The sequence below is a fragment of the Hylobates moloch genome, unplaced genomic scaffold (assembly GCF_009828535.3).
Source record: "Hylobates moloch isolate HMO894 unplaced genomic scaffold, HMol_V3 SCAFFOLD_8, whole genome shotgun sequence".
Classification (NCBI taxonomy): domain Eukaryota; kingdom Metazoa; phylum Chordata; class Mammalia; order Primates; family Hylobatidae; genus Hylobates; species Hylobates moloch.
Window position 1 is genome coordinate 5718815 of NW_026652283.1, and position 24112 is coordinate 5742926.

The 24112-nt window shown below is 47.5% G+C and overlaps 1 protein-coding gene across 1 annotated transcript in view; it reads right to left on the bottom strand.

The window, feature by feature from the left end:
• ANO2 (anoctamin 2) overlaps positions 1-24112 on the bottom strand; it is a 355270-nt gene that overhangs the window by 225558 nt on the left and 105600 nt on the right. The window contains exons 9-11 of the mRNA XM_058442076.1: positions 18969-19024; positions 17712-17753; positions 11156-11220 (exon numbers count right to left, since the gene is read on the bottom strand). Of these exons, the coding sequence (XP_058298059.1) occupies positions 11156-11220; positions 17712-17753; positions 18969-19024 (163 nt within the window). The remainder of the gene's footprint in view (positions 1-11155; positions 11221-17711; positions 17754-18968; positions 19025-24112) is intronic.

The window sequence follows — 24112 nt, forward strand, 5'->3', positions numbered from 1 at the left end:
ACTAACTCTCAGCCTGAAACAGAGCTTTCCCATTCAACCCAAAGACACATGAACACAATACAGAAATGACCTTTGTTATAAGCTGCCCACCTTGGGATGGTTTGTTATGCAACATTAATGTAATAATAGTTAACTAGTACACACAACATCATTATTAATAGCTCTCACTTTCACTAGAAAAAGTGTCCCCAGTAGGATGATAAATTATCTAACTGCCCACCATCAGTCCATATCTATCTTGTTCATCACTTTAACTCCAGCACCTAATACAGTACCTGGCACAGAGAAAGCGCTCGATGAATAGACTAGATTAAGTTGAACTGAATTATATGTTTGGTTTTTGTTTTTGGAGACAGAGTCTAACTCTGTCACCCAGGCTGGAGTGCAGTGGTACGATCTCGGCTCACTGCAATCTCTGCCTCCAGGGTTCAAGCAACTCTCCAGCCTCAGCTTCCCAAGTAGCTGGGATAACAGGCACCTGCCACCACACTCAGCTAATTTTTGTAGTTTTAGTAGAGATGGGGTTTTGCCATGTTGGCCAGGCTGGTCTCAAACTCCTGACCTCGGGTGATCTGCCCACCTCGGCCTCTCAAAGTGCTGGGATTACAGGCGTGAGCCACCATGCCCAGCCTGAATTATATATTTCTTAAATCTCTTTTCTAAAACATCAAGTCTTTGTCCCACCTGGATGCTGAGAGGTCTGAGTCTGGGGGCTCTGCCTTCTTTTTCTTTCACATGGTCCCCATAGAGATGCTCCTGATGCTGCTAGCCAGCTGCCAGAGCATCGGAGACCTAACCTTCTTAATCCACAGAAGTCGAAAGAGCTAGTTTTTCTAAAAGGGATGTGATCTCACGGGACTGGACAAAGAAGAGATCACTGCAGGATGAACAAAAGGAGAGGGACCGAAGCACAGTGAGAGAGATCTACGCGAGGCACCAGCTTAGGCTTTCAGGAGATGCAGTGCCTCTGAGTAGGGCAGGGACACTCTTAGTACATGGCTGATTCGCTTCTCTCTGCCATGCAGCTTGCCTTCCTGCCCCAGGGCTGAGGACTGGGCAGAATGTCAGCCTAAGGAATTGCTGCCATTTTGTTAGAGTTGATGACAGCTGGAAATCATACCATTGCCCTCATCCAGACTAAAATGTTCAAATGAAAAGTTAAAAATCCCAGTCCTCCGATCCCCTCTCTGTGTCTCTTAACTAGGTTCGGTTGAACGTGGACTCTATGAAAGAAACCAGTAAGGCTGAGCCTACATATCTGAGGGTTTCCCGAGTCCCTGCCGCAGGCTGAGTAACTAAGGCTGAGCTCCCCAGTCTCTTCACGGCTGAGCCAACCAATTTGCCAGAGGCAGGCAGTAATTCCCGGCAGCCACCCAACTGTCAACATCTTTGAAGACCTTGAGATAATCCCAAGAAGGTCCTAGAAGACAGCAGTCTCCCAGGCAGGGATCTTGAAGGTTTGTGTATTTTTTTTTCCTTTCTTATGTTTGTGACTTCCAGACCCACAAAATGCTGTGGTTTTCCGTTTCTAAAACAGAGGCATGTGCCTGTACAAAAAGCCTGGGCATGCCGGGCTAATTAAATTTAGCTATCTTGCGGTGGTTGTTGTAACGTGTGTTCCGCTGATGTTATTCAGTGTGTTAAGACGTTTTCTGTTAATGTTGGTTGCATAGCCATGTGGTGTGGGTGGAGAACATCACTCCAGGGAATATTATTAGGACTGAGGCGCTCAGGGGTTCCAGGGACACGTGGTCAAACAGTGGCTCCCGGGATCAAACAGTTGAGCCGTGTCCCTGGTAACTCACAGGATGCCAATCCCCTTGCTCCTTCTAAGGCAAGATCAGTCCCTCGGGTCTACCTGAGATCTTGATTCCCACAGACAGAACTGCACCTGCTATCATGCGGCCTAGAGATTTTGTAGAAGAGATGCAACTAGAGGGAGAGAAACTTCAACACATCTGCAGGGGCTGAATGACTTGCCCAGAGACTCCCCAGGAGAGATGAGGGAAGAACTGGAACTCCTTGTGCCCATTCTTACTTGCCCAGCTGGGAATACAATGAGACCTGAAACCCTTCCTTAAGCCCTCTGTTTTTCCACCTGCCTCAATTCCAGAGCAACCACCTGAGCTCCTCTCCTGAAGTTCCCCCACCACCATGTCCCTTGTCTAGCTCAGCCCTGGTGCTTTCTTCTCAGCCATTCTTCTGCCTTAGCCCCTTCTCAAGTCTCTTTTCTCAACATTTCCTGACCAAGAATGCGTAAATCCCACTCTTGTAAATCCCCCAACCATATTTCTTCCCTCCTTCAAATCTCTGCTTCCTGCTTAAAACTCGCCTATCTCATAAGTCTCATCTTTGTGTAATCTGCTGCCCTGAGGCCAGTTACTAAGCCCTTCAAAGCCTCTCCCTACCTTGCCCAGCACTGCTACACACAGCTTTGTGCATTAGTTACCTGTTGGAAGCTACTTGACAGCTCTGTGACCTACCCGAGAAGTTTCCTTTTTGTGAGTACCTTGTGTCCCATCAGTGCCCTTCAAGCTCCCATTTTCCCCCTTCTTTGAGGCTTCAACACCACACCCAGTACAAAGCTCTGCATTCAGCAGATCCTGATGCAGGGACTGACTCTTGCGCTGTTAACAGACTCAGAGCTCTATTTTTAAGAAAAATATCTGATAGGGTGGATTTTTCATGACATCCCCAAACAAGCAAAGAGGTGCAAAATACAGCTCTTCATAGTGAGGACCCCCTGCTGTAGCATCCTCACTCTAGTCCCATTGCTGAGGCCCCTTGAACTTCAGAAACATCATTTCACTCTCACTGGGAGGCAAAAACAGACATTTCCAGCACAAAAGCAGGCCCTCCACAAGTTCCCCCATCCAACAGAAGCCAGACTCCAGGATGAACCGTGGAAGCGTCTTACTTTGCGCACAGTGCTAAGTTGCTTGGGTGTCTGGTTGCCGAAGCTGCAACTGAGACAAAGCAGTAAATTAGAATTGGGAACAGAAGCTACTCAGTTGACAAAAGCAAGAAGTGACAGCTGACAATCTGACAACATGGAAGGAGTCAGAAAAAAAAAAGATCATAAAAAATAGAAATGAAAAATCAAAAACATGGCATTCTGGGGTTGCTGAACAGAGGCCCTGAGAGTGATACATTACTCCTGCTAGGCACAAAGAGGGATATTCATAAAGATGGCCCCATCATAAGCCAAGGTCGACTATGGTCAGCATGCGGCCCAAACCAGAAGAACACACCATGGTTTTCCCTGGGAGATGGATAATTGAAGGGATTAACACTAGAGGGCTGGAACCCCAGCTAGCCTGACATCCGCTGAATGGAACTCTGTGGCACCTTCAGCTACAGAGCACTGTGAAGAAATAAAAGTTTCTAGAGTTAGACAGGCCTGGGTTTGAATTCCAGATGAGCTTGCTCTGTGGCTCTGGGAAGCCTTTACTTCACTGACCTCAGGATCCTTGCCTGTGAAATGAAGATAACAGTACCCACTTCACAGGGTCACTGTGAGGCACAGAGGTCACAGACAGAAAATGCATACAGTGCATTGATTTACAGTAATACAATGTGATTATACAGTATTTGTCAAAGCTCTTAAGCTAAGGAACCATATGAAATTCCACCACTTTAATGAATATTATAATTTCCCACACAGGGAGTCGATAAATTTTTATTTATTTAACTAGACCTACAGCCATCATCACAGTATTAGTACAGCTCTTCATCTGAATCCTCACAGTAATACCGTGGGCAGGTAGCACAGGTGCTATCATCCCTATTTCATAGCTGAGAAAACTGAGGCTCAAGAGAGAATGACTTGCCCAAATATTACATCAACTGGAAACAAATCTGGAGGTAAAACTGAGTTCTTTTCACTCTTAACTCACTGTTCCTGGTCTAAAGGAATGTCCCTGGGCAGGTGCGTCAGGGTTTGATGAACACATACACAGGCACATTACCCATCTTTTAACTGTCAGCCTCACTCCTTCTCCATTTTGTTCTGAGAATAGGGAACTCTTACTTGTTTAAGTCCGACTTTATAAAGACGCCTCTCCAAATCCTTGATCACATTACTTTTCCTTCTGTGAAACAGTTCCAGCCTGGTTATGTTTTCTTTAGGTGTGATGACCTAAGTCAGACACATGTGAGGTTTTACCACAATTTGGTAAATCACTGAGTGATGTAATCCTAGCTTGGTTTTAAAATGTATTCTGAGAATTTGAGGGGTCTGTGGTGCTGCATCACATCACACTGATGTTTCTAGAAAGAATTACAATCATCCCCAAATATCTCTGCCTGATGCATAGCTGATACCTCTGAGCCCATCATCACAAATGGCTAGTCGAGGGCCAATTTTCCCTCGTGATCTTTTCCATATGTTGTTTTCCTACAGCCTCACAGCTACTTTCTATAAATTTTCTCCATCAGCCTGTCCCTTTATTTCCCAGAAAACCCAGTGGTCATCTGCAAGCATGGAGATTTCACTTTGAACTCAAGCTCCTTGGGAGTGGGGTCATGCTTACATCATCTCCGTATCCCCAGGACCAATGTCTGGATAATGCAAAATATGTGGTGGCTTAACTGCTTCAGCGAGGTGTATGTAAGGCTCCTCCTCTTCCAAGTTACCCCATCAGTGAGTCCCAAGAAGGACGATTACGATGATAGGCTGTATGGGGAACACACGTTGATATGAAAATGCAGACAAGCCTAGGAATATTTGGGGTGTGGGAAAGAAAGCTTAGGTATACGAACACTGTTGCGTACACAGTTGTTATTTTCAAATATTTAAAGGGTTGACCTATACAACAGGGTATACTTGTTCTGTGCAGCTCCAGGAAGCAGAACTAAGACCAAAATGAGGGAAATCAGCAGTTTTCCTTCTAGTTTCATGACTTCCTATGGGCTAGATATGCCCGAGACAGAAACAAACTGTCCCAGAGATAAGGTGCTCCCTATTCCAAGAAAAATCAAGCAAAGGCTGGGCATTTGCTAGATGAATATGCTGCAAGAAAAATTCTTCATTCCTTCCTTGCAGGGCCAGGTATCCAACTGTCTGACCTCTAAGCTTCATTTGCCTCTGTGAGGCTATGATTTGTTCCCAGAGGTCCTGGATAATTGAAAGCTTATTGTACAACAGGGCCAAGACAGCACAAACATATAGCTTGTCATATTTTTCAGACTAGTATCAGCTTTTCCTCCCTGGGGCATGACATAAGCTGATCAAGGAGGCAATGAGCTGGTGCCAGACAGCTCCTTCCTTCCCCAGCTCTGCCCTGGCATTCCAGGTGGCCATGGGAAACTTGTGGAGCCTCTTGGTGCCTTGGGATCCACCATCCATACCATGTGGCTGATAAGACAGGAAGGAGGATGAAAAGTTTAAAACAGGAGCCACCATCTCTGGAAGGCTGTTGTGAGGCTAGGAGGCTACCCTCAGAAGACCAATACAGTCATTAGCTGCCACCTTGAACTGGAGCTGGTAGCATTGTACTCCAACTCCTGTTTCCATTGGTCAACCACAAGACCAACAGCCTACCCTCCGAAAGGGTACAATTGGAGGAGAGTGGCACTCCATGGAGGAAATGAGAGAAAGGAGACTGGGGCAGAGCCTTTCCACAGCTTGATGGGATTAACAGCATGACTTATATCCTGATCTATAAAATGGACCAGAATGTGATGGCACGGAACATAATCATCCTTGTTTCTGCCTCACCTCAACCAGCTGTTGCTGCTTTTCTCTGTCTACCCTTCTCTCACACCCTCAGAGGTAAAGGAAGAATAGTCTTCAGGCCTATGAGGTATTATTTTCTTCCAGGCTGCAAAATGTTTTCCAGCTAAACCCAACCATCAAATGATAAGACCCGTGCAAATGCCATGGTGCTGATCCCACGTGTCATCTCTCCTTAGCTTCACTTCATGCATCCAGCCTCATTTCCTTCCAACCCTGGATTGACTGCTAATTCGTGGGGCAGAGCAAGGGACTTGGGCCAGGCTGGCAGGGAATCCTTACAGACAAGGTCTGCAAGCCAAGTTCTTCATCTCACCACTCCCAATCAACAGTGAGGAAGGATCTGGCTTTAAGTCAATGTGATTTTCAGTCATTAATATCAGGCTAAACTATAAATCCTTATACAGGGCAGTCCAGGCTGGTGATAAAGACACACTCTTTCACCTCAGTCGTCCTTCAGAAAGCAACATTTCTGATTCAAGGGCCACCTCTTCCAGGAAGTCTTGTCTTACTCCTCTAGCAGCAATTACTCTTCAAATGTGATCCCATGCTGATAGGTTTGAACATTAGTATAGTCCTGAGAGCCCTCACTATATCCTGTCTTGCACACATCTGTCTCCCTACATAACTCCTAGATCTTGAAGGCCATAAGCTCTCCCTTCATCGTTGTTGCGCCTCCCCATACTGCCAAGCAGAGAGACTTGCTCACTGCAAGCATCAGTGAATGTGTATTGTGTTGAGCTGAATTGCCTTTCTCAATCCCAAAGAAAAATCAAGGAGAAAGCAGCAGGGCTAAGGAAATAAGTAATCACGGATTGATCAACGTTTTTCTCTCCTCCAGTCCCTCCTCTAACCTAGCTGTGGCCTGGCCAGTCCTTCCCCAGCCTGGCCTGCTGAGAAGCCTCCTAAGAACATGGCCTCCTCGGTCTCCCTCCAGGGGGCGCTCAGATGGCTCACAGTTCAGGAGGGTGGAAGCAGAGCCCAGAGACAACGAGGGATGGATCAAACCACACAGTCTCTGGTGGCAGTGCTGGGGAACCCTGGCAAGGACAGTGACCTGTGCCTTGCAGTAGGAGGGAGATCCCATTCGTGGCATGTCAGGGTAGAGAGGGCTGGTAGAGATGTGTAGCAAGGTTGGGGCACAGTGCCACCCGAGGGCTCCTGAAATGGTAACCCCACAGAGATCACTCTCAGATCCTCGTGGAAGCTGTTCCGTTATCTCAAGGCTCCAAGCTGGGACATTTCTAAGAGAACTCCAGAGCTTCCATATGGGTGGGCTTCATGCCCAGGGCCTGACTTTAAGTGCAGGAAGCCTCACTCATGAAGTGAGCGCCCCTGGAACAGGTGGGAGTGAGTAGGGACCATTACTCCTCTTCAGACTGCAGGCCTAGTTTGGTACAGTGAAGCTCCCCATGCACTATCCCCTTGGTGAACTCCCACAGGTCAACAGGCTGCAATCCCTAGCTGAGTATAGTTCTAGAACCCTCTCTTTCCCCTGCTGTCACAGGCAGGCAGTGGCAGCTGCTTTAGAATAAACTTTTTGTACGTAAGTTTCAGCATAGTAAAGTCAGAAGAGAAATCAAACTCAGAAGATGCTTAAGACCTATTGTTTTGTCTCATTCGTATCAAAACGTCCAAGCTAAGAAAATCAGCCTGGGAGCAGATATTAATTTTAGTAAAAAGACAGATTAGCCCTGACTAGTACTGGGTCAGACCTGTACAAATCGAAAAGGCCTCCAGGCCCCAAGTTTTCCCAGAAAATAAGAGCTGTTTTCCTCCTGGGTTTTAGGGCATTGAACCAGAGAAGTGCAGGCAGAAATGTCCTCCTCCAGCTGTGAGGACCCTCTTCCAGCTCCCTAAAGGACTAGAAGAGCCATTTCACTCTAGCTCAGGAGTCAGTCCTCATATTATCAGCCACAAGGCATGTTTCTGACAGGGCACAAGTGCTGCTGGCTGGAAGTGCCCAGGAGGTCTTCTGGATTGGGGTGCACTCACTCATCGAGGTTCCTGCTGGATACCTCCCTAGGGAACTTTCCAGAGAGCTCTCACACACACACTCTCACACACACTCACACTTACACACAATCACTCATTCATACTCATGCACACACTCACATACACTCACACTCTCACACTGACACACACTCATGAACACACTCATACCCACTCACACACATACACTCACACTCACACCGACACATGCATGAACACACTCACACTCATCCACACGCTCATACACATACACTCCCCCGCTCACACTCACACATTCATGCACGCTCACACTCTCACACACACACCCTCACATATACACACACTCTCCCAGACACACATATTCTCTGGCGCACACACACCCTCATACTCTTACACACACTCACACACATGCACTCACACACACACACCCACTCTCGCACATACACACACACAAACTCACAACACACAGAGACACACTCTCACACTAACACATTCTCACACTCACACACACTCACTCTCATACAGGCTCACACGCACACTCAGGCCTGCAGGCCCCAGTCTCCAGAGCAGAGGCAGGATCGGGAGGAGAGCCCTGCGGGGCTGGAGGCCATCAGCAGTCTCACAGTGCAGCCTGCTGGGCACGAATGACGCTGCAGCCGGGTGGAGGCAGGGGCCAGGGGTGCAGGAAAAGGCGTCTTGCCTCCCCTCTGTCGACTTTCAACATCCAGGAACGGTGTCTCAAACCCCAAGACTCAAAATGAGGCCTGAAGGCCTGCGGAAGGGGAAGGAGAGCTAGTCCCGGGGCCTTCCACATACAAACAGGTCTCCCGCCCCATGAGCTCTCAATGGCTTACACAGAGGTTTTAGAACCTTCCAAACAATTGGCACAGAGGAGGAGCACCAGGGCTCCAGAGGAGGAACAGAAGCTCGGCGCTAAAAATGAGGAGCTGAATACCCAAAGAAATGGGTGGGAAAGACCTTGGCCAGGCCTGTGCATGAATTATCATGTTCCGCCCGTGCCAGATTCCCCTGCTCCGTCACTCTTCCAACACAGACCATATGAGGGCAACTTCTCCGCGAGGCACACGGAGGGTGCCATGCATGGTAGTAAATAGTCATGGAACAAAACTGTCATGGGGTGGGGCCTGTGGTGGCTCAGGAAGGGAGCCACGGGCTGGACTCTGCAGGCAGGTGGGCCCTGACAGGAGGTGGGAGGAATGATGGAGAGGAAGTGGCAAAAGAGAGAAATGGTGCTGAAGAAGAATCCCCAAGACTCAGAGTTAGATTGGGGAGTGGGAAGTGAGAGTGAGGCCAGTCAGGGATTACTGAGGTCTCGGGCTGTGTCACGATGAAGAAGAGGAAGGAGAGGACTTGGACAGAATCGGGCAAAGCAAGTTGGGACCATTTGGTAAAAGAGCGTAAAATGAGGAGTTTGGTGTGCTCACTGAGTCTAAGTAGCTGCTCCCTGCATGCTCCAGCCCACATTTCTCTCCACAAGTTCTCCAGGTACTTGCCCACCTCTGCCCCTAGTGCTCCCCACCACCAGCCCTTCCACCACTTCCCTTTCCAGCAGTTTCTTGAGGTCAGAGAGTTCCTTATGCCACTGGGATGACAACCACCACCACCCTCTGCCTTGGCTCCCCACACACCTGCTGCCCAGCGTCCCATTCTCCTGAGGCTCCTTCCTCCTCTCCCTCCTGACCAAGACTTGGCTTTGCCCAGGGGCCGTGGGAGTGTTCTGGGCCATCTGATCTGTGAGGAGCTGTAGACAGCCTCCGGCCCTGCTCCAGTACACCGTGCCCTGTCTAGACAGATTTGAGCTCTCCATCCTCAGGAACCGCCGGGCCCCAGAGCAGGGCTCCACTCCAAAGGCAATACTTCCCCTGCAGGTGAGGCTGCTTTGGTGGCCAAAACCGAGTGCATATTGGAGTCATTTCCCACTTAGCTGGCGGCGAGTCACCTGAAGTCTCTGGGGGAAAAGACAGGGCTCTCTGGTAGGGAGAATTTTTATTTTTTAATCATATTTAAAAAAAAAAAAACAAATGAGTAGTTGGAGAAAACAGGCGACAGAGTGGGTGGCCACTTGAGATCCAGAGAAAGATCAAAGCCCACCAAGAATGGAATGATCAGCCTTGGTGTGGCCCAGAGAACAATCTAGGTGGCCCATGCCACATGAAAGGCAGCCAGGGGACGGGAAACGGGGTGAAGGCGCCTCGGTCACCGGCCCCGCATGTCCCTGCTCCCCCACCCAAGACCTTGGTTCATGGTCCTCAGCTGGAACAAACACCTGCTTCCAAGAGACATCCAACCAAGCTCTGTCCGCTGGGAGGGCCGCTGCATCTCTGTGTAGGAGGTGAGCTGCCCAAACTCTGGCCTCCATGCGGCTTTCTCTTTCCAAGAAGAAGCTGGAATTCCTCTCTCTAGACTCGATTCTCCTGGCCGCTGCCCCTCTCACAATCCCAGCCCAGGGCAGCCAGCCAGGAACACGCTCTATTCTCAGGCTAATTAGCTCATTAGGTGACTGCAGGGCAGTGAGTCCACCATGGAGCAGCCTCCTCCTGCAGGCTCCAGCGGCCTGTCTTTTCCAAATGAGCACATTCTACCATGTGAACTCACAGATCCCTCAGCTCAGCCTCCCAAGTTAGGACAACCAGGACCCTGAAGATCAAAGAGGAATTGGGGCTTGCCCAAAGAAATGGTAGCACTTAGTGGCCAGGCCCTGACCAGAACTCACGTCTCCAGACTGTCAGCCCAGCGCTCTCACAGTGTTGCTGCCCAACATTCCAGCCAGAAGATTGAGTTTCTAGAGCCCTGAACCCATTTTAAACTAGTCAGACCTACGACAATCCAGTAAGTTATTTCAAAGGACTTTTCACTAATGTTCAACAGAAGCTGGGGAAATGTCCAAGGTGCCAGAAAACAGGACATCATTCTGTGACAATACAGAAGGGAGGAATCCCAGGGCCCAGTGTCTCTCCCTTCTAATTTGGAAAAGCCATAAAAAGTCCACATTCTGTCAGGCCAGCCAGCATATTCCCCATGTGATTTGCCAAATCCACCCTTTCCTGGATCAACACTGGCACTTGGGCATAACCCAAGAATCAGCTTCATCCAGGTTCTTCTCCAGGACAAGACTAAGGAAAAGAAATGAGACAGCTCCACGCACCCCTCCCAGAGAACAGGCAGGGAAAGAGACCACAGTGTTGAAGACCTCAAGGTGGAGGTCATGGTCTATCAATCTACGGTATCTTTTGCCCCACACAGCCTCCATGTCCCTCCCATGTCCCCAGCTGCTTCCCCACCCGTGAGACACAGAGGAAGGGATCATAGAAGCTAGAAAAGAAGATCCCTCCACTTGAGCAAAAGACTGTCAGAGTCAAAAGGTTTATGAAACATCTTTCAGGACTTGCATCTCCAGGATACTTCCAAAAGTTCCCTACCACCACTTACCTGATGAGGTCAATAGGTTGGAACTTATAGAACACTCCATAGCGTGCCCATTCTTGATATAGCAGCTAAACAAAGAAAATAAGGTAACAGGTTAGAGGTAGAGATGGGAAACTTCACCTGATTTTGTCCGTCCTAACAAGTCAGATTTTTATCCCCAAAGTCCAGCTTCTAAGAAATTCTCATGAGACATCCACGGGGAGATGTTCACAATTGGGAGGCTATGGAAACTGGCTTCTCCTTCCCCAAACAATAGAGATGAACTTTATCACACTCTAGGCAGTCCTGCACCTGATTAGCAGAACCCCGTCTTCTTTATTCCCACGTCTTGCCTAGTCCAGCAAAATGAGCCCTGATGTTCATGATTCACTCATTTAACAGGTATTTATTGACATCTCCTTATGTGCCAGGCACTGTCCCCACACTGGATACAGCAGTAAGCCACAGTCTGCTTATACCTTGGTGTGGAGAGATAAATATAAACATATAAACAGATAAGATTTGGAAATCTTAATGAAGAAAAATTAATCAAGGTCAGGGAGTAGAATGTGAAGGAAGGGAGATGAGTGGGGTGCTATAGTAGACAAGATGGCCAGGGAAGGCGTCTCTGAGGAGGTGACATTGAGCTGAGACACAAAGGAAGCGGGGAGGGTGTCCCAGGCAGGACACTGTTCTTGTGCAAATGCCCCAAGGCAAGTGCATATGGCACGTCCTAGGAAGAACAGGGAACCAGTGTGGCTGCGGCAGAGTGAGCAGGGGGAGAACTTGGGAGGCAAAGTCAGAAAGAACCAGGATGGCCAGATCACTTGAGGATTTTCAGGCCATGCTAAACTCTTTGTATCAACACTGGATGAAATTTGGATTTTGAAGGAAGCCACTGGGAGATTTGCAGTAGAGGGCGAAACAATCTGACTGAGATTGCAGAAGGCTCACGCTGGCTGCTGTGTGGAGAACAGACTGAGAGTGATCAGAGGCATAGGGAAGTTATTGGAATGGTCCAGGGAAGAGATAATGATGGCTTGCACCATGGGGGCAGCAGCGGATATAGTCAGAACTAGTTGATTCTGCTTAGATTTTAAAGGTAAAGCCTATAAGATTTACTGTTGGATTGGATGTGGGATGAGAGTAAATAAGAACTTGGCCTGAGCCACTGAGTCATGGTGATGCCTTTTACTGAAATGAGAAAGACTGTGGGAAGGACAGGTTAGTGGCGGTGGAATCAAGAGCTCACTTGGGGATGCATTTTTTGAGACGCTCTTTGGGTATCCAGGGGCATCATGAGCAGGTAGATATAAAAATCTGAAGTTCAAAGAAGAGTCCAGTACATTTGAGAGTTATTGAAGACGAGGCAATTTGTAAAATCATTAAATGATGGATGTTATTGCCAAAGAAGAGATAGTAAATATAGAAGAAGCCTGAGGTCTGGGCCCTGGGCACGCCACCATTTAGAGGTCAAGAGGGTGATGAAGAACCAGTAAAGGAGAGAGAAGGAGCAGCCAGTGATGTGGAGGAGAACCAGAAGTGTGTGGCATCCAAGAAGCCAAGGGAGAAAGGATTTCAAACAAAAGAAGATGACAAGCTGTGTCAAACGTTACTAATGGGTCAGGTCAGATGAGCAGTGGCCACTGGACTCAGTGGCTTTGAGGTCACTGGTCACCTTGACAAGAGTGGCTCCAGGAGAGGGGTAGGGGCAAAACCAAACACAGCAGGCCAGGCCATCTTGGAATATTTCTGCAGCAACTTTAGCAGGACTAGCATGTGTCTCACTAAACCTGTGTATCAATCCCAGTAAATAAAATCATTCAGTAAAGGATCATCATTAGACCTCATCTATGTATCCACGCTGAATCAATAAATCATACAATTTATCACATTGTATGTCTAGAATTGACAGATTTATAATACAGCTGCTATTTTATTACATTATTTATGCTCCTACCACATCACAAACAATTCACGAGGAAATCTGTCAAGGAGAACCTACTCTAATCGGGTACTTCGGAAGCCCATCTGAACATCAGCCCCACAGGGAGCCATCCTGTTTACCTAAGAATCTTTAAAGACATGATATTAAAATGGAAATGAGAACCAGCATTCTTGCTTAAGGGTGATAGACTTTTATTGTCACAATGTCTTCCAGCAACCGCAAAACAGGACCAGAAACTACACAGGCCCTGAAAGGGCAAACTGCACCAGCAGTTACCACCACCTGCAATGGAGGAAACCCAGATACAAAAAGGGGTTACTCAGTGCATGAAGGCAGAGGAGCATCTGAATCCATGAGCACGGCTCCTGCTCACCCCAGGGCAGTGGCTAACCTAACCTTATTCTCATTAGTACATCTCCTCCTCCCACATCTTGGGTGCTTCTACTGCCTGAGATTCTACTCCCTCCCCTGAGTGCAAACCCTGGGCTCTCCAACATCTGGTTGTCATAGTGACATCATTTGTTGCCCAAAGGGAGATACGCTTGCATCAGCAGATGCAGACAGGGCACCCCCTCGAGAGCTACGGGACGTCACTGTCTGCCTCATAGGCTCTGACCTCCAGAGCAAATTCCTCCCCAAGTCATACGTCCAGCCAAAACCTGAGCTTGAGAACACCTATCTGCCACCGCCCTGAAGGCAAAATCAAAAAATGTCCCAGGAATCCAGTATGGCCTCAACTGAGAGCTGACCTCAGAAGCTTTTTCCCTGGTTGAATCCCAGATCTGCTGAAAGAGACTTCCAGAAAGCCCCTCTCTCACCATGGTCTCTTCTAAGCACAAAGATATATTCACAGCTTGTGGATATAGATGAGGAGGAGCCAAAAGAACTATCTGAGCTTGATACAGAAAAGCTAGAAGCATACAGAGGAGGCAGTGATCAGGCAGCCCCTGAAATAGACAGCTGGAGCGACAGAGCACCAAAGCTGGGAAGCGGTGCAGCAATTATGCCTGGATGTCCAGGCCAGCTCACACGCCTTCTGTCACCTGCAGGGGAGGCAGGGAGGGAGGTGGAGAGTGCTGTAGACCCTTCCCAATCTTTAAGAAGGTTTAGTCACACATAGTTAAGAGCAAGTGGATCATGCTGAACTGCAGCTTGCAGGGTCCCAGAAGGGACCAGCAGTCAGGGTGAAGGGAGGCACACGCTGGAGTCCTGCCCCATAAGGACCAGCATGGTGTGAGTAAAGCACAGACACGTAACAGTCCCTTTAAACTTGCAGAGCCTAGAGCCTTCTAATGCAGCTGTTAGTGAATCCATTTTCTCCTTTAGAGGTTAACCATGTCCTCTCTTCACCAACTGGCAAAGCTAGCAAATAAACCAGGGAGGGACTACTGCTCCTTCTTAATGGACAGTGCCTGATTCCAGAGCCCTGGATGTAATCCCAGATGTGTCTGTCTGCCCCAAGCCTTTACAGCAGGAACCATCCCACCTGATGGATCAGAGACAGAAGCAGCAAGTTTGGCTCCTCAGGGATCACATTTGACAGAGGTCATCAATTTAAGGATTTCATGAGACTATAAAGGAACTCAAATGTTAAAAACCCTTTGCAACAACCCTTTGCAATGCCAGAGAACATCAAGGTGTGTGGGACTGACGGCCCTCTCTGAGGCCACAAGCTCCTCAGAGAGCAGCTAGACCTGAGACAGGCAGAAAGATGCTGTAGCCGCCTTGGATGCATTCAAGGGATGGGACAGCCTGAAAGGAAGAGACTTAGATTCTACTCCCAGATGCTACACTAACCTATTTGAACATTTTAGCAAGTAACTCCACCTCTCTAGGTCTCACCTTCTCTATAAAGTAACATGAACGTCGTGCAGCATGGCAAAATGAATCCTCAGTTGAAACCAAGAAGAAAAGTGCCTTTCTTGTCAGGAAGGCAAGTTTTAAAATGCAGGAGTGACTCTCTCCACAGTTTTCAGTGGGTCACTTACTAAAACTATCCACTCGGGAAGACATCCACCTGCAAAGGCTGGAAAATCCAGGACTAAGGGTTTCCAGAATGCTAAAGGAAGTCATATCCAAAGTTCTACTTTGGGTTCTCCCCTGTAAGTGGGTGAAGAAACCACAGAGAGCCAGTGGGAGCCAGGCAGCCCTGAGCAGATGGTGACAGCCACTTCTCTGGGAATTTCCAGGACACTAGGCAGCTTTGGCAAATGGGCAAGTAGGCAGCTGCTGGAAGCCAGGAGGGACCCATCTACTCCCAGGCTGCTCCCTCTTCCGGTTGTCCTGGCTTCTAGGAAGGCAGGAAATCCTTATTCTCAAGAGGGAGGAAGCCTCTTCTTAATGACCCTCCAGGAGGGGAAAGAAAGAGACTTCCAGCCCCTACGTGGGGCTGAGTCATGGAAACTGCACAATAGCACCAGGTGAGCTGCAGGAGAGGGAGACTGACATTCTCTAGGGCCTCTCGGCTTGCCTAGAATCTGCCTGCAATGAGCCTGGGCCTTGGGGAGAACATGGGAACAGCCACAAATGGTAAGGAAGAGTGAAGGGGAACACCCAGGTGCTGGCAGGATGGGCAGGTTGGGACACCATGGCAAATAATCCCTAGAGGCCCCAAAGAGGCCACCCTACACTGCAGCTCTCAAGCCTTCTCCATGTCCATCAGCTCCAAATGCAGGGAGTCCTTCCTTGCACCTAAGCAAAATGCTTCCTGCAACCACCTCGAAGAACACTTGACGGTTATAATATAATGAAAACAAATAAATATGCAGTACACATTTGGGCATTTTTGCTCTTTCTCCTTCAGGATATGTTGTAGGCACCACCCACATACCACTAAAACTACAGAAACAAATCTAGCCCTATTGTAAGAATCTCTCTTGCTTAACAGAAGAAGCTGTGTCAACATGACCACACAGCACTAGCCGGGATTTGGACACTAAGGTTTTAGTCCTGACTTCACGAACATTCAGGGACATTAAAACCAGTCTTCTCTCCTGGCTAGGTATCGCCAAGACTGGCCAGCAAGCCCAAAGAGAAGCCACAAGAAAGGGTCATCTTGTCCTTCAAAGACTTGTTCACCTTCACGAAGCATCTTTCTGACATCAACTTTGGGAGTTATCCATGGAGATGCAATTCCATCCTGGCTGGGCTCTCCCTGCCTCCTAGTTCCCACCTATTCTACCAGGTGGAGTGGACCCTGACTTCATTATATCAGCCAAAGAGAAACATTTTCTGATGGGAAAATTTTTTGTTAAAAGGCATTGCTGTGGTTAACAGTAATTTCATATCTTTCTAAAGACAAATACATATTTTTACATCTACAACATATATATTGTAAATAGTCCGCAATTACTTCTTCCATTAGTGCAGGTAACAGAAGGCTGACTGATCTCTCCTATGACTTGCTGTGTGTTCCTGGTCTCCATAATCCTCCTAGACAGTCTGGGGTCACCACCTGTTTTCTTAGGCAGGCAATGGATGATGATCACCGTTTAAAGGGAAGGAAGGAAAAATTAGAGAGTAGGAGGACAGAAAATGGTTGGGCGAGAGAGGTGAGATGTGGCGAGACATGCTTCCTCCTTTTCCTTTAAATCTGATGCGGGACTTTTCAGGAAATTAAACACGGAGACTATTAGCATCGGATAGAAAACAGATGAGGTTAAGACATCGAAATACTACAGCAGATTCCCTGGGCAGGCAGAGAGGGGACATGTGTAAGCAATCACCGCAGTATTTCTGGAAAAGACCTTTTATGTTTTTAATACTTAACACTTCATAACAGGGACTAATAGGCAGGATAAAAAGAAGCCTGCTCAAAAGGCAACTTGGGGCATGAATGATTTTCCAGACAACAGAGTGGGGGAGGGAAGTTGCTTGAGCTTCAGCTCCTCATCCCTCCCACCATCGCCCACCCTCCTCTGCTCACTAGAGTTGTTGAAGGTGGGGAGAAGCCAGCAGGAGGATGGCACAAGGGGATCGTCAGTGCATCCCCACTGAAGAGGTTGGAACCATTTTCCTTCCCCTAACTGTAATCTCCAATTCCTAGTTTCTTGAACTACAAAGCACAACTGAGCCTCCCTCACACTCAGATTGCTCATCTATAATTTGGGAGTGGCTATACTCCACCTGCCTGCCTAAAAGAAAAGAAGAATCACCTAAAGTTGACCCTCCAAAAGCTATAATGGCATGGATCATCACGTTTTAAGCAAGAGCCCTGGATTTGAGGGTTAGAGGTGTTCCGAGCCCCATCTCTGTTTCCTGTGGCTGTGTGATCTAGGCCAAGGTGCTCAAGTTTCTGTGTCTCCGTTTCTGCATCTATCAGTTAAGGAGTTTGGACAGCCAGTGTTTCTCAACTGGTGCTCTCTTGCCATGGGAGGGTGGGGTGAGGGCTGTGTGTGGAGGGCCACTGGATATATTTCAGAACAGTTGGCATTGTGGCTCTCCAGGCACTAAATGCAGTAGCAACCACCTCACATTTCCAAATACCTGGGTGGGGGAAAGTGGGGAGCTGGAAAAATTGTTGGAAAGTAGATAAGCAGGTAAAGAGAACATCTAAGACACCTCTAGCCACTTCCACACCCACCCGTAGTCTCGCATGCCCAAAGTCCAGGACGCCGCACGAGGCAGGCTTACCTTCCTGTCATTCATATCGTCCTCTGGACTATCGTATTCACCCTGTGGGAGAAAAAGGGATGCTGGATAAAGCTAATGAAATTACCAGAAACAGGTGCCAAAGGAGAACGGATTTTCTTTTTTATTTTCTAATAACACTGCTTTTTTTCATTCCCATTTAAGGAAGGTCAAAAGCATGGCATGGTAAGGGGCTGATATTCCATTTTCTTAGCCATCAACACTTGCCACATTTCCTGGGATAACTTCTCATACGAAGATGTGCCCCCTCATACACTTCAGAGATCAGCCTATGCCCCCTCATAGCAATGCAATGGCAGAGCTCCAGACTTTAAATGGTTTAGCCCATCACGTGAAAAGCACCTGTGCCATGACATGCTCACTCTGTCCATAACTGCAGAACTTAGCAGTGCATATGCCACTGCAAATATGTCAGGAATTAGAAGATTGCCATCTGAAAAATTCCTGCTGGGCAGTCAGGGAGCCCCACCTCAGCAGTCTCAAATGGCACTACTGCATGGCAGGTGCCCAAGACCTGACCAGTCTGATGAATAGTGAAGCCATGGAGCATGTAGCTCAAGGACCAGTTACATTCTCATAAATTGTCTTGAAGAATACCACCGCATTGTATCATGGGATGTTCATAACATTATCTCCAGTCAAGGAAAACTTTCATTACAGTCATTCTATTTTCTTTACTTAACCAAAGCATTGCACAAGGAATTCTGAAAGATTTCCTTCAAAAAAATTTTTTTAAAAATAATGATCTTTCATTAATATGTACCTGCATGTTAAGGAGGAATTTCATATCTGCACAAAACTCTCACATACAAAATATCACTTTCAGGCAGCTAAGGGTCTGACAGTCCAGGTTAGGGATTACTCAGGCCTTTCAGTCTCCTTCCACCACCATCCACCACCCTCATCAATAGCTCCTCCCTTTAATCACCTCATGCCACATCTGTATAGTCACACTTTTGCTAAAAATAAATCTAGGGAGTACGAGGAAAGCTCAAACAAAGCCCAGTTTATTTTGTCATCTGGGGAAATCACTGGCAAGACAGTTTGAGATGATTGGCAAAAATCAAACTGGGGATTATTGTCAGCAATGAGTGGTCCAGGGTCAGCCAAGGTATTTTAATGTCATGATTCACTCCTGCCTCACCCTGCAGGTATTCACCCATTTCATTGCCACTGAGAAGTTGTGGTTTTCAACGTTTTGAAGACTACAGAGCGCACGCTGACGAAAATAGTACTTACATCATGAAGAGGGTAGGCAGCCTCATAGATATTGTTTGCGATCAGAGAGTTAATACCTATGGAAGAAAGGGAGGTGAAAATAGTAACTCTGGGGCAGGCGTTTCTCAGCTTAACCCTTGTTTTTTGTTAAATAAACTTTCACATGCCCCCCCCAGCTGAGAATCACTGCATTCTCCTCTATATCATCCAGGCTAGAACTTTTTGCCAAGCTCTGGTTCTTAGTATAAGAACAATATTTTTTCATTCCCCAAATACAAGATTATGTTTTAATATCAAATATGCTGTCTCAAAGTTCACATTCCTCCTATCTTCAAAGATTCCAGTCATCCCAGTCCAATAACCTTCCACCACCATCAGGTGAGAATCTCTGTGTCCATGGCCGCACAGGAATGGTTATATGGATCATTTTAATCATGATCTATAAAAGCCTGTGTGAGAGCATCCGACTGCACTTTGAGCTCCTTCCTGCTGTTTCACAAGGCAGTGTTCGCTGTGACTGATCTGCCGCCTGGACCATAATATCTCTGAAGTGGGCAGGAAGCAATAGGGCAGTGGTTCTCAAAATGTGGTCTGGGGAGAGCCCTGGGAGTCCTCATGAGGCTTTCAGGGGGTCCCTGGAAGCAAAACTGTTTTTCTAACAGCATTAACTGTTTCTAACTGCTTTCTCACTCTTCTCTCACAAGTGCATAGTGGGGTGTTGTGGCACGTGCTGACATCATCCCCTATGGCTAATGGCATGTGTGTTTGTGTATTCTTGCACTTTCACAATTTCTCAGCCTTAACTTCTCATGCAGTAAACATTGGTCGACAAAGCCATGCAAACACCCTTTGGGTGTTCCCAATAATTTTTAAAAGTGTGAAGTTACCCTGAGACCAAAAAGTTTGAAAACTATACAAGGGATTTATGTTTTAATTCCAACAGTGTCTCACACCACTTGCACATAGCAGACCCTACTAAAGAAATGTGAAATGAACAAATGGCTCTGTCCCTCCAACTCCATTATACTCACAACAGAGAACCTTCTGCGCAGCATAAAGTCGTCGTTATTTACTTGTTTCATTCTTGGTTTTTTTCAGAGACTATAAAGTGGTCTGTGTGTTCTGTCTGCGTCGGGATGGTCTGTCCTAGGTCGCTGGCTTCCAGATGGGAGGGATTATGTCTCACCAACTCGTAGTACCAAGGATCCCGCCATACGAGGATCCACATTTAATCATGGAGGGGGAGGAGAGGGGGAATTTCTGGTACACAATGATTTCCCTTGTCTCGCACTTACTTTCTGCCCTGAACCATTCTTTCCAAAGAGACTGTAGACTGTAGTGAGATGAGGAGATAATTGGTTTTGGAGGGAAAGATGTATGATGTCCAAATGCTAAGAAATCTGCATTTGCATGGCTCTGAATAAACGCCGAGGTTGGATAACAAATCTAGACAACATTTACTCATTAAAATTCATGGCTTCCCACCTCCCGCTCCTACCCAATGCCCCACCCACATGCTCAGAGACCCGCAGAGGATCTCAGACAATCCTCTCCCCTCCATCAGCCTCCTCTTCCTCAAACCTCGCCCCCATTTGCCACAGTTCCAGGATGGCACAAAGACTATTCTCCGGGCCCCATGTGGGAGCAGAGGCCCGCGGCAGGCTGCCGGGGGTGCCCCGTAGAAGTGGCTGCTCTTCCAATGAGTGGAAAGCTAAGTGTTTTGGTACTGCTGCATCACCAAAGGGCCAGTCCTTTCCTGATTTTAAGTTTCTTCCTTGGCATGCACATAAAACATGAGAAATAACTTTGTGGGGTGAGAGGAGCAGAGAGTGGGGAGAGGGAGTGCAGATGGGGGAAGGGTGCCTGGAGGTTCGCTAAGCTGCAGATTTGTCTGACTCACAAGACTACAATTTCACTCCGAGCATCAATCAGTTCAAGAGCCATAACCACAGCAATGTGAAGCCATCCTACCATAATCAAAGGGAGGAGTCCCAAGCCGGGAGGGGAGTTTGTGGGAGTTTGTAGTTAAAAGCTACAAAGTGCTGTAGGCATGGATAGCGGCTGAAGCATCACAGGCGGGTAGGGCCCCAGCTAGACCGCACCCCAGAACCTACCCAACCCAATCCATACAGTCACACCCCACAGTTGCCGTGGCAGCCGTATATACCCTTAAGACAGTCCCAAAACTCCATGGAAAAGTCCAGCAGGTGTTTTCACCTACTTAGCTCTTCTGCTAATTCTCAGCTTGACTTTGCACGGTAGCCGAGTGTCTGGAAGCATTAGACCATTAGACCGACAACCTGAACTCCTGGTCCCAGCTGCCAGATCCTCAGAAATGTCTCAAATTATTGGGACACTAAAGCTATGTGCCCTATCCCCCATCTCAAATAAAGCTTCCTGTGCACAGTGCAGCTGGAAGTGGGCAGCTTGCTTCACTTCCAGGACAAGGTTTGCTCATTGTTTTGTGTTCCCCAGAGGCCTGACCTGGGTCAGAGAGCACTCTTCTCACCTGTGTGTCTCACAGCACTTAGCTCACAGCTGGAAACACAGAAGAGATGGCAGCCCTAACAGTCACCGGCCCTATGGCTGCAGTTATCTCAGTACTCCTCTTGTTCATCGCCTTCCTCACTGCTTCGTTGAGCATCCTATGCTCATGAAGAAACTTTTAAACTCCAGCTGATTGTTCTGTCTCCTAAGACAGAAAGTCAAGACAAAAGGTCCTTTGCTTTGGAGCAAAGATTCAAGTTATAAAACCAGAGTTGTCCCGACTCAGATAACCAGAGCCCCCAAAATGCCACAACTGGATGTTTCTCTGTTCCCTCTAGCTGTGTACTCCCTACTCTTCAGGTGTATCCTATGGGCGATCCCAATCAGTGGCTGCTTGCTAGGCGAAGGGAGGAGAAAGTACATTAGAGGAGGAGGAATGGGGCGGGAGACGCGTGTTGAAAAGTAAGCATCCATCCACAACTTTACCCGACAACAGGGATGGCTTTGGCCTCCCGGTTCACCCACAGACTTCAGAAACCAAGATTCTACCCCCAAACAAGCATGGAAATCAGTTTAAAACAAGAAGAAAATAATCAAACATTTTTAAAAAAGAGTCCCTGCTTTGAAAATTGAAATTCTGATTTTTTTTCTTTCTTTTCAGCAAAAAATGGGCTAATTGGTTCCATAATGCGCCATCCATCTGGCCATAATGGCAAAGCTTTCTTCTTCAGGATTGCATCTATATTCTTTCCTCTCAGCTCTAGACCCAGGGAGAGACAGAGAGACCCAACCTTTTGTCCTACTACTTTCAGGATGGGGGACAGTGAGAAGGAGAAAGTGCTGAGGACATTTTTCTTTCCCTGTCTCCCTTAAGAGGAACAATGTCTCAGCTCGAAGTATAGCCCCTGAGGAGCCCCTCACTGATCCTCGAAGTCAACGTGCCCATGTCTCCTTCAAATCGCCAGGTACTTCATGCCTAGTGCTTAGAACTAAAAACCTCCAAAGGAAAAGACTCATGTTTCCTCCCTGCCCAGCATGGACCACACGTCTGTGCAGCCCGACACAACCAGGCCTAGCAACACTGTCCCACATCTACAGGGGCAAGGCCAAGAAACATGACCAGGGCAGGCTTAGGCCCCGGCACTGGTACCTGAAAACAATACTCGTCATACAAAGCCTGAGACCTAGCATTGAGCTTCATAGACATATCTGGTTTCCTGGACACAAAGGAACAACCAAAGCACAGAAGTTTATGGTCTACCTCCCAAAGAGAGTCTCATTAAATCTACAAGTGCTGCTGGGTGACAGGGACTGCAGTGCTATTCCCTCCAGCCCAAACTCAAAGGAAACTTTTATCCACTGGGACAGGTACTTAGAGGAATGGTGCTATACTCCTGAAAACCCATTTGGTTTTGATTCTCCCCAGAACAGGGTCCAGTCCACCCGGCACTGTGCTTTCATCCCTGCACTCCAGCCGGACGTAAATCTAAACCAGAGCTCCCACACGGTGCATTTAACAGACTATATTTACCCATCACCAAGTTGTCTTGACGTGTGCTTAATTACTTAAATGCCTTTAATCCCAAGCCTTTTCTTCTAAGAAAATGTAAACCAGTTCAGCTGGATGAATGATACACCAGATGTTTACAACACACAACACGGTCTGGCTTTGGTCAAAATAATTAAGACATCTCCTGAGTGGGGAGGGGAGGTGCCCAAAGCATATATTTTTTTTAAAGGCTCTGACACCAAAATGTCCATGAAAATATAGTTCCATCAACCTGTAATTTTCTGTCCATAAAAAAGCAACAATAACTTTCATATGAAGGAGCAAGAAAGGTGTTTACCCTCCTCTGATATCGTCAATGAGGCTTGAGCTTCTCTCCATGGCAAAATGCACTAAAAAGTTATTCAACAGTAAAGTCAACTCCCAGGGCCCTGACAACTGACCTTAGGAAAGATGATATTGATTAAGGAGGCATCATGATCACTCACACACTTCCACCACAATGCAGTACCCAAACTCACAAATATTTTCAGTCTCTGAATGTGGTGGGCATTAATCCATAATCTCCCACTTCCGGGGTAAATAAGAGAGAAAATAAGAGGGAAAGGTTGAGTTGTTTCTCTTGAGGTTATGAAAGAATTCTAAAAAGTTTGATCATTAGTCCAACCATACTTTTTCAAGGTCAACTCCTCCTGCTTTGTCATTTTATACTAATTTTAAACACCACCCCCCAAAAGAGAGAAAGGGAAGGGAAGGGTAAAAGAGGGGAGGGGAGAAGAGGGGAGAGGAAGGGATGGGAGGGGAGGGGAGGGGAGGCCAGGGAAGGGCAGGGAAAATAGTGCAGTGCAGGGCAGGGCAGGGGAGTGGAGGGGAGGCAGGGCAGAGCAGGAGAGAGAAGGGGAAGGGAGGGAAGAAAAGGGAAGGAAAGGGAAGGGAAGGGGGAAGGGGAAGGGGAAGAGAGGGGAAAGGAGGGAAGGAGTAGGGAGGGAAACACAGGGCAGGGGAAAGAAAGAAGGACAGGAAGGGAGGGAGGAAGGAAGGAGGAAGGAGAGAGAAAGAAAAAGAAAGGAAGGAAGGAAGGAAAGAAAGAAAGAGAAAGAAAGAAAGAAGAGAGGGAAGGAAGGAAGGAGGGAGGGAGGACAGGCAGGCAAGCAAAAGAAAGAGAGAAAGG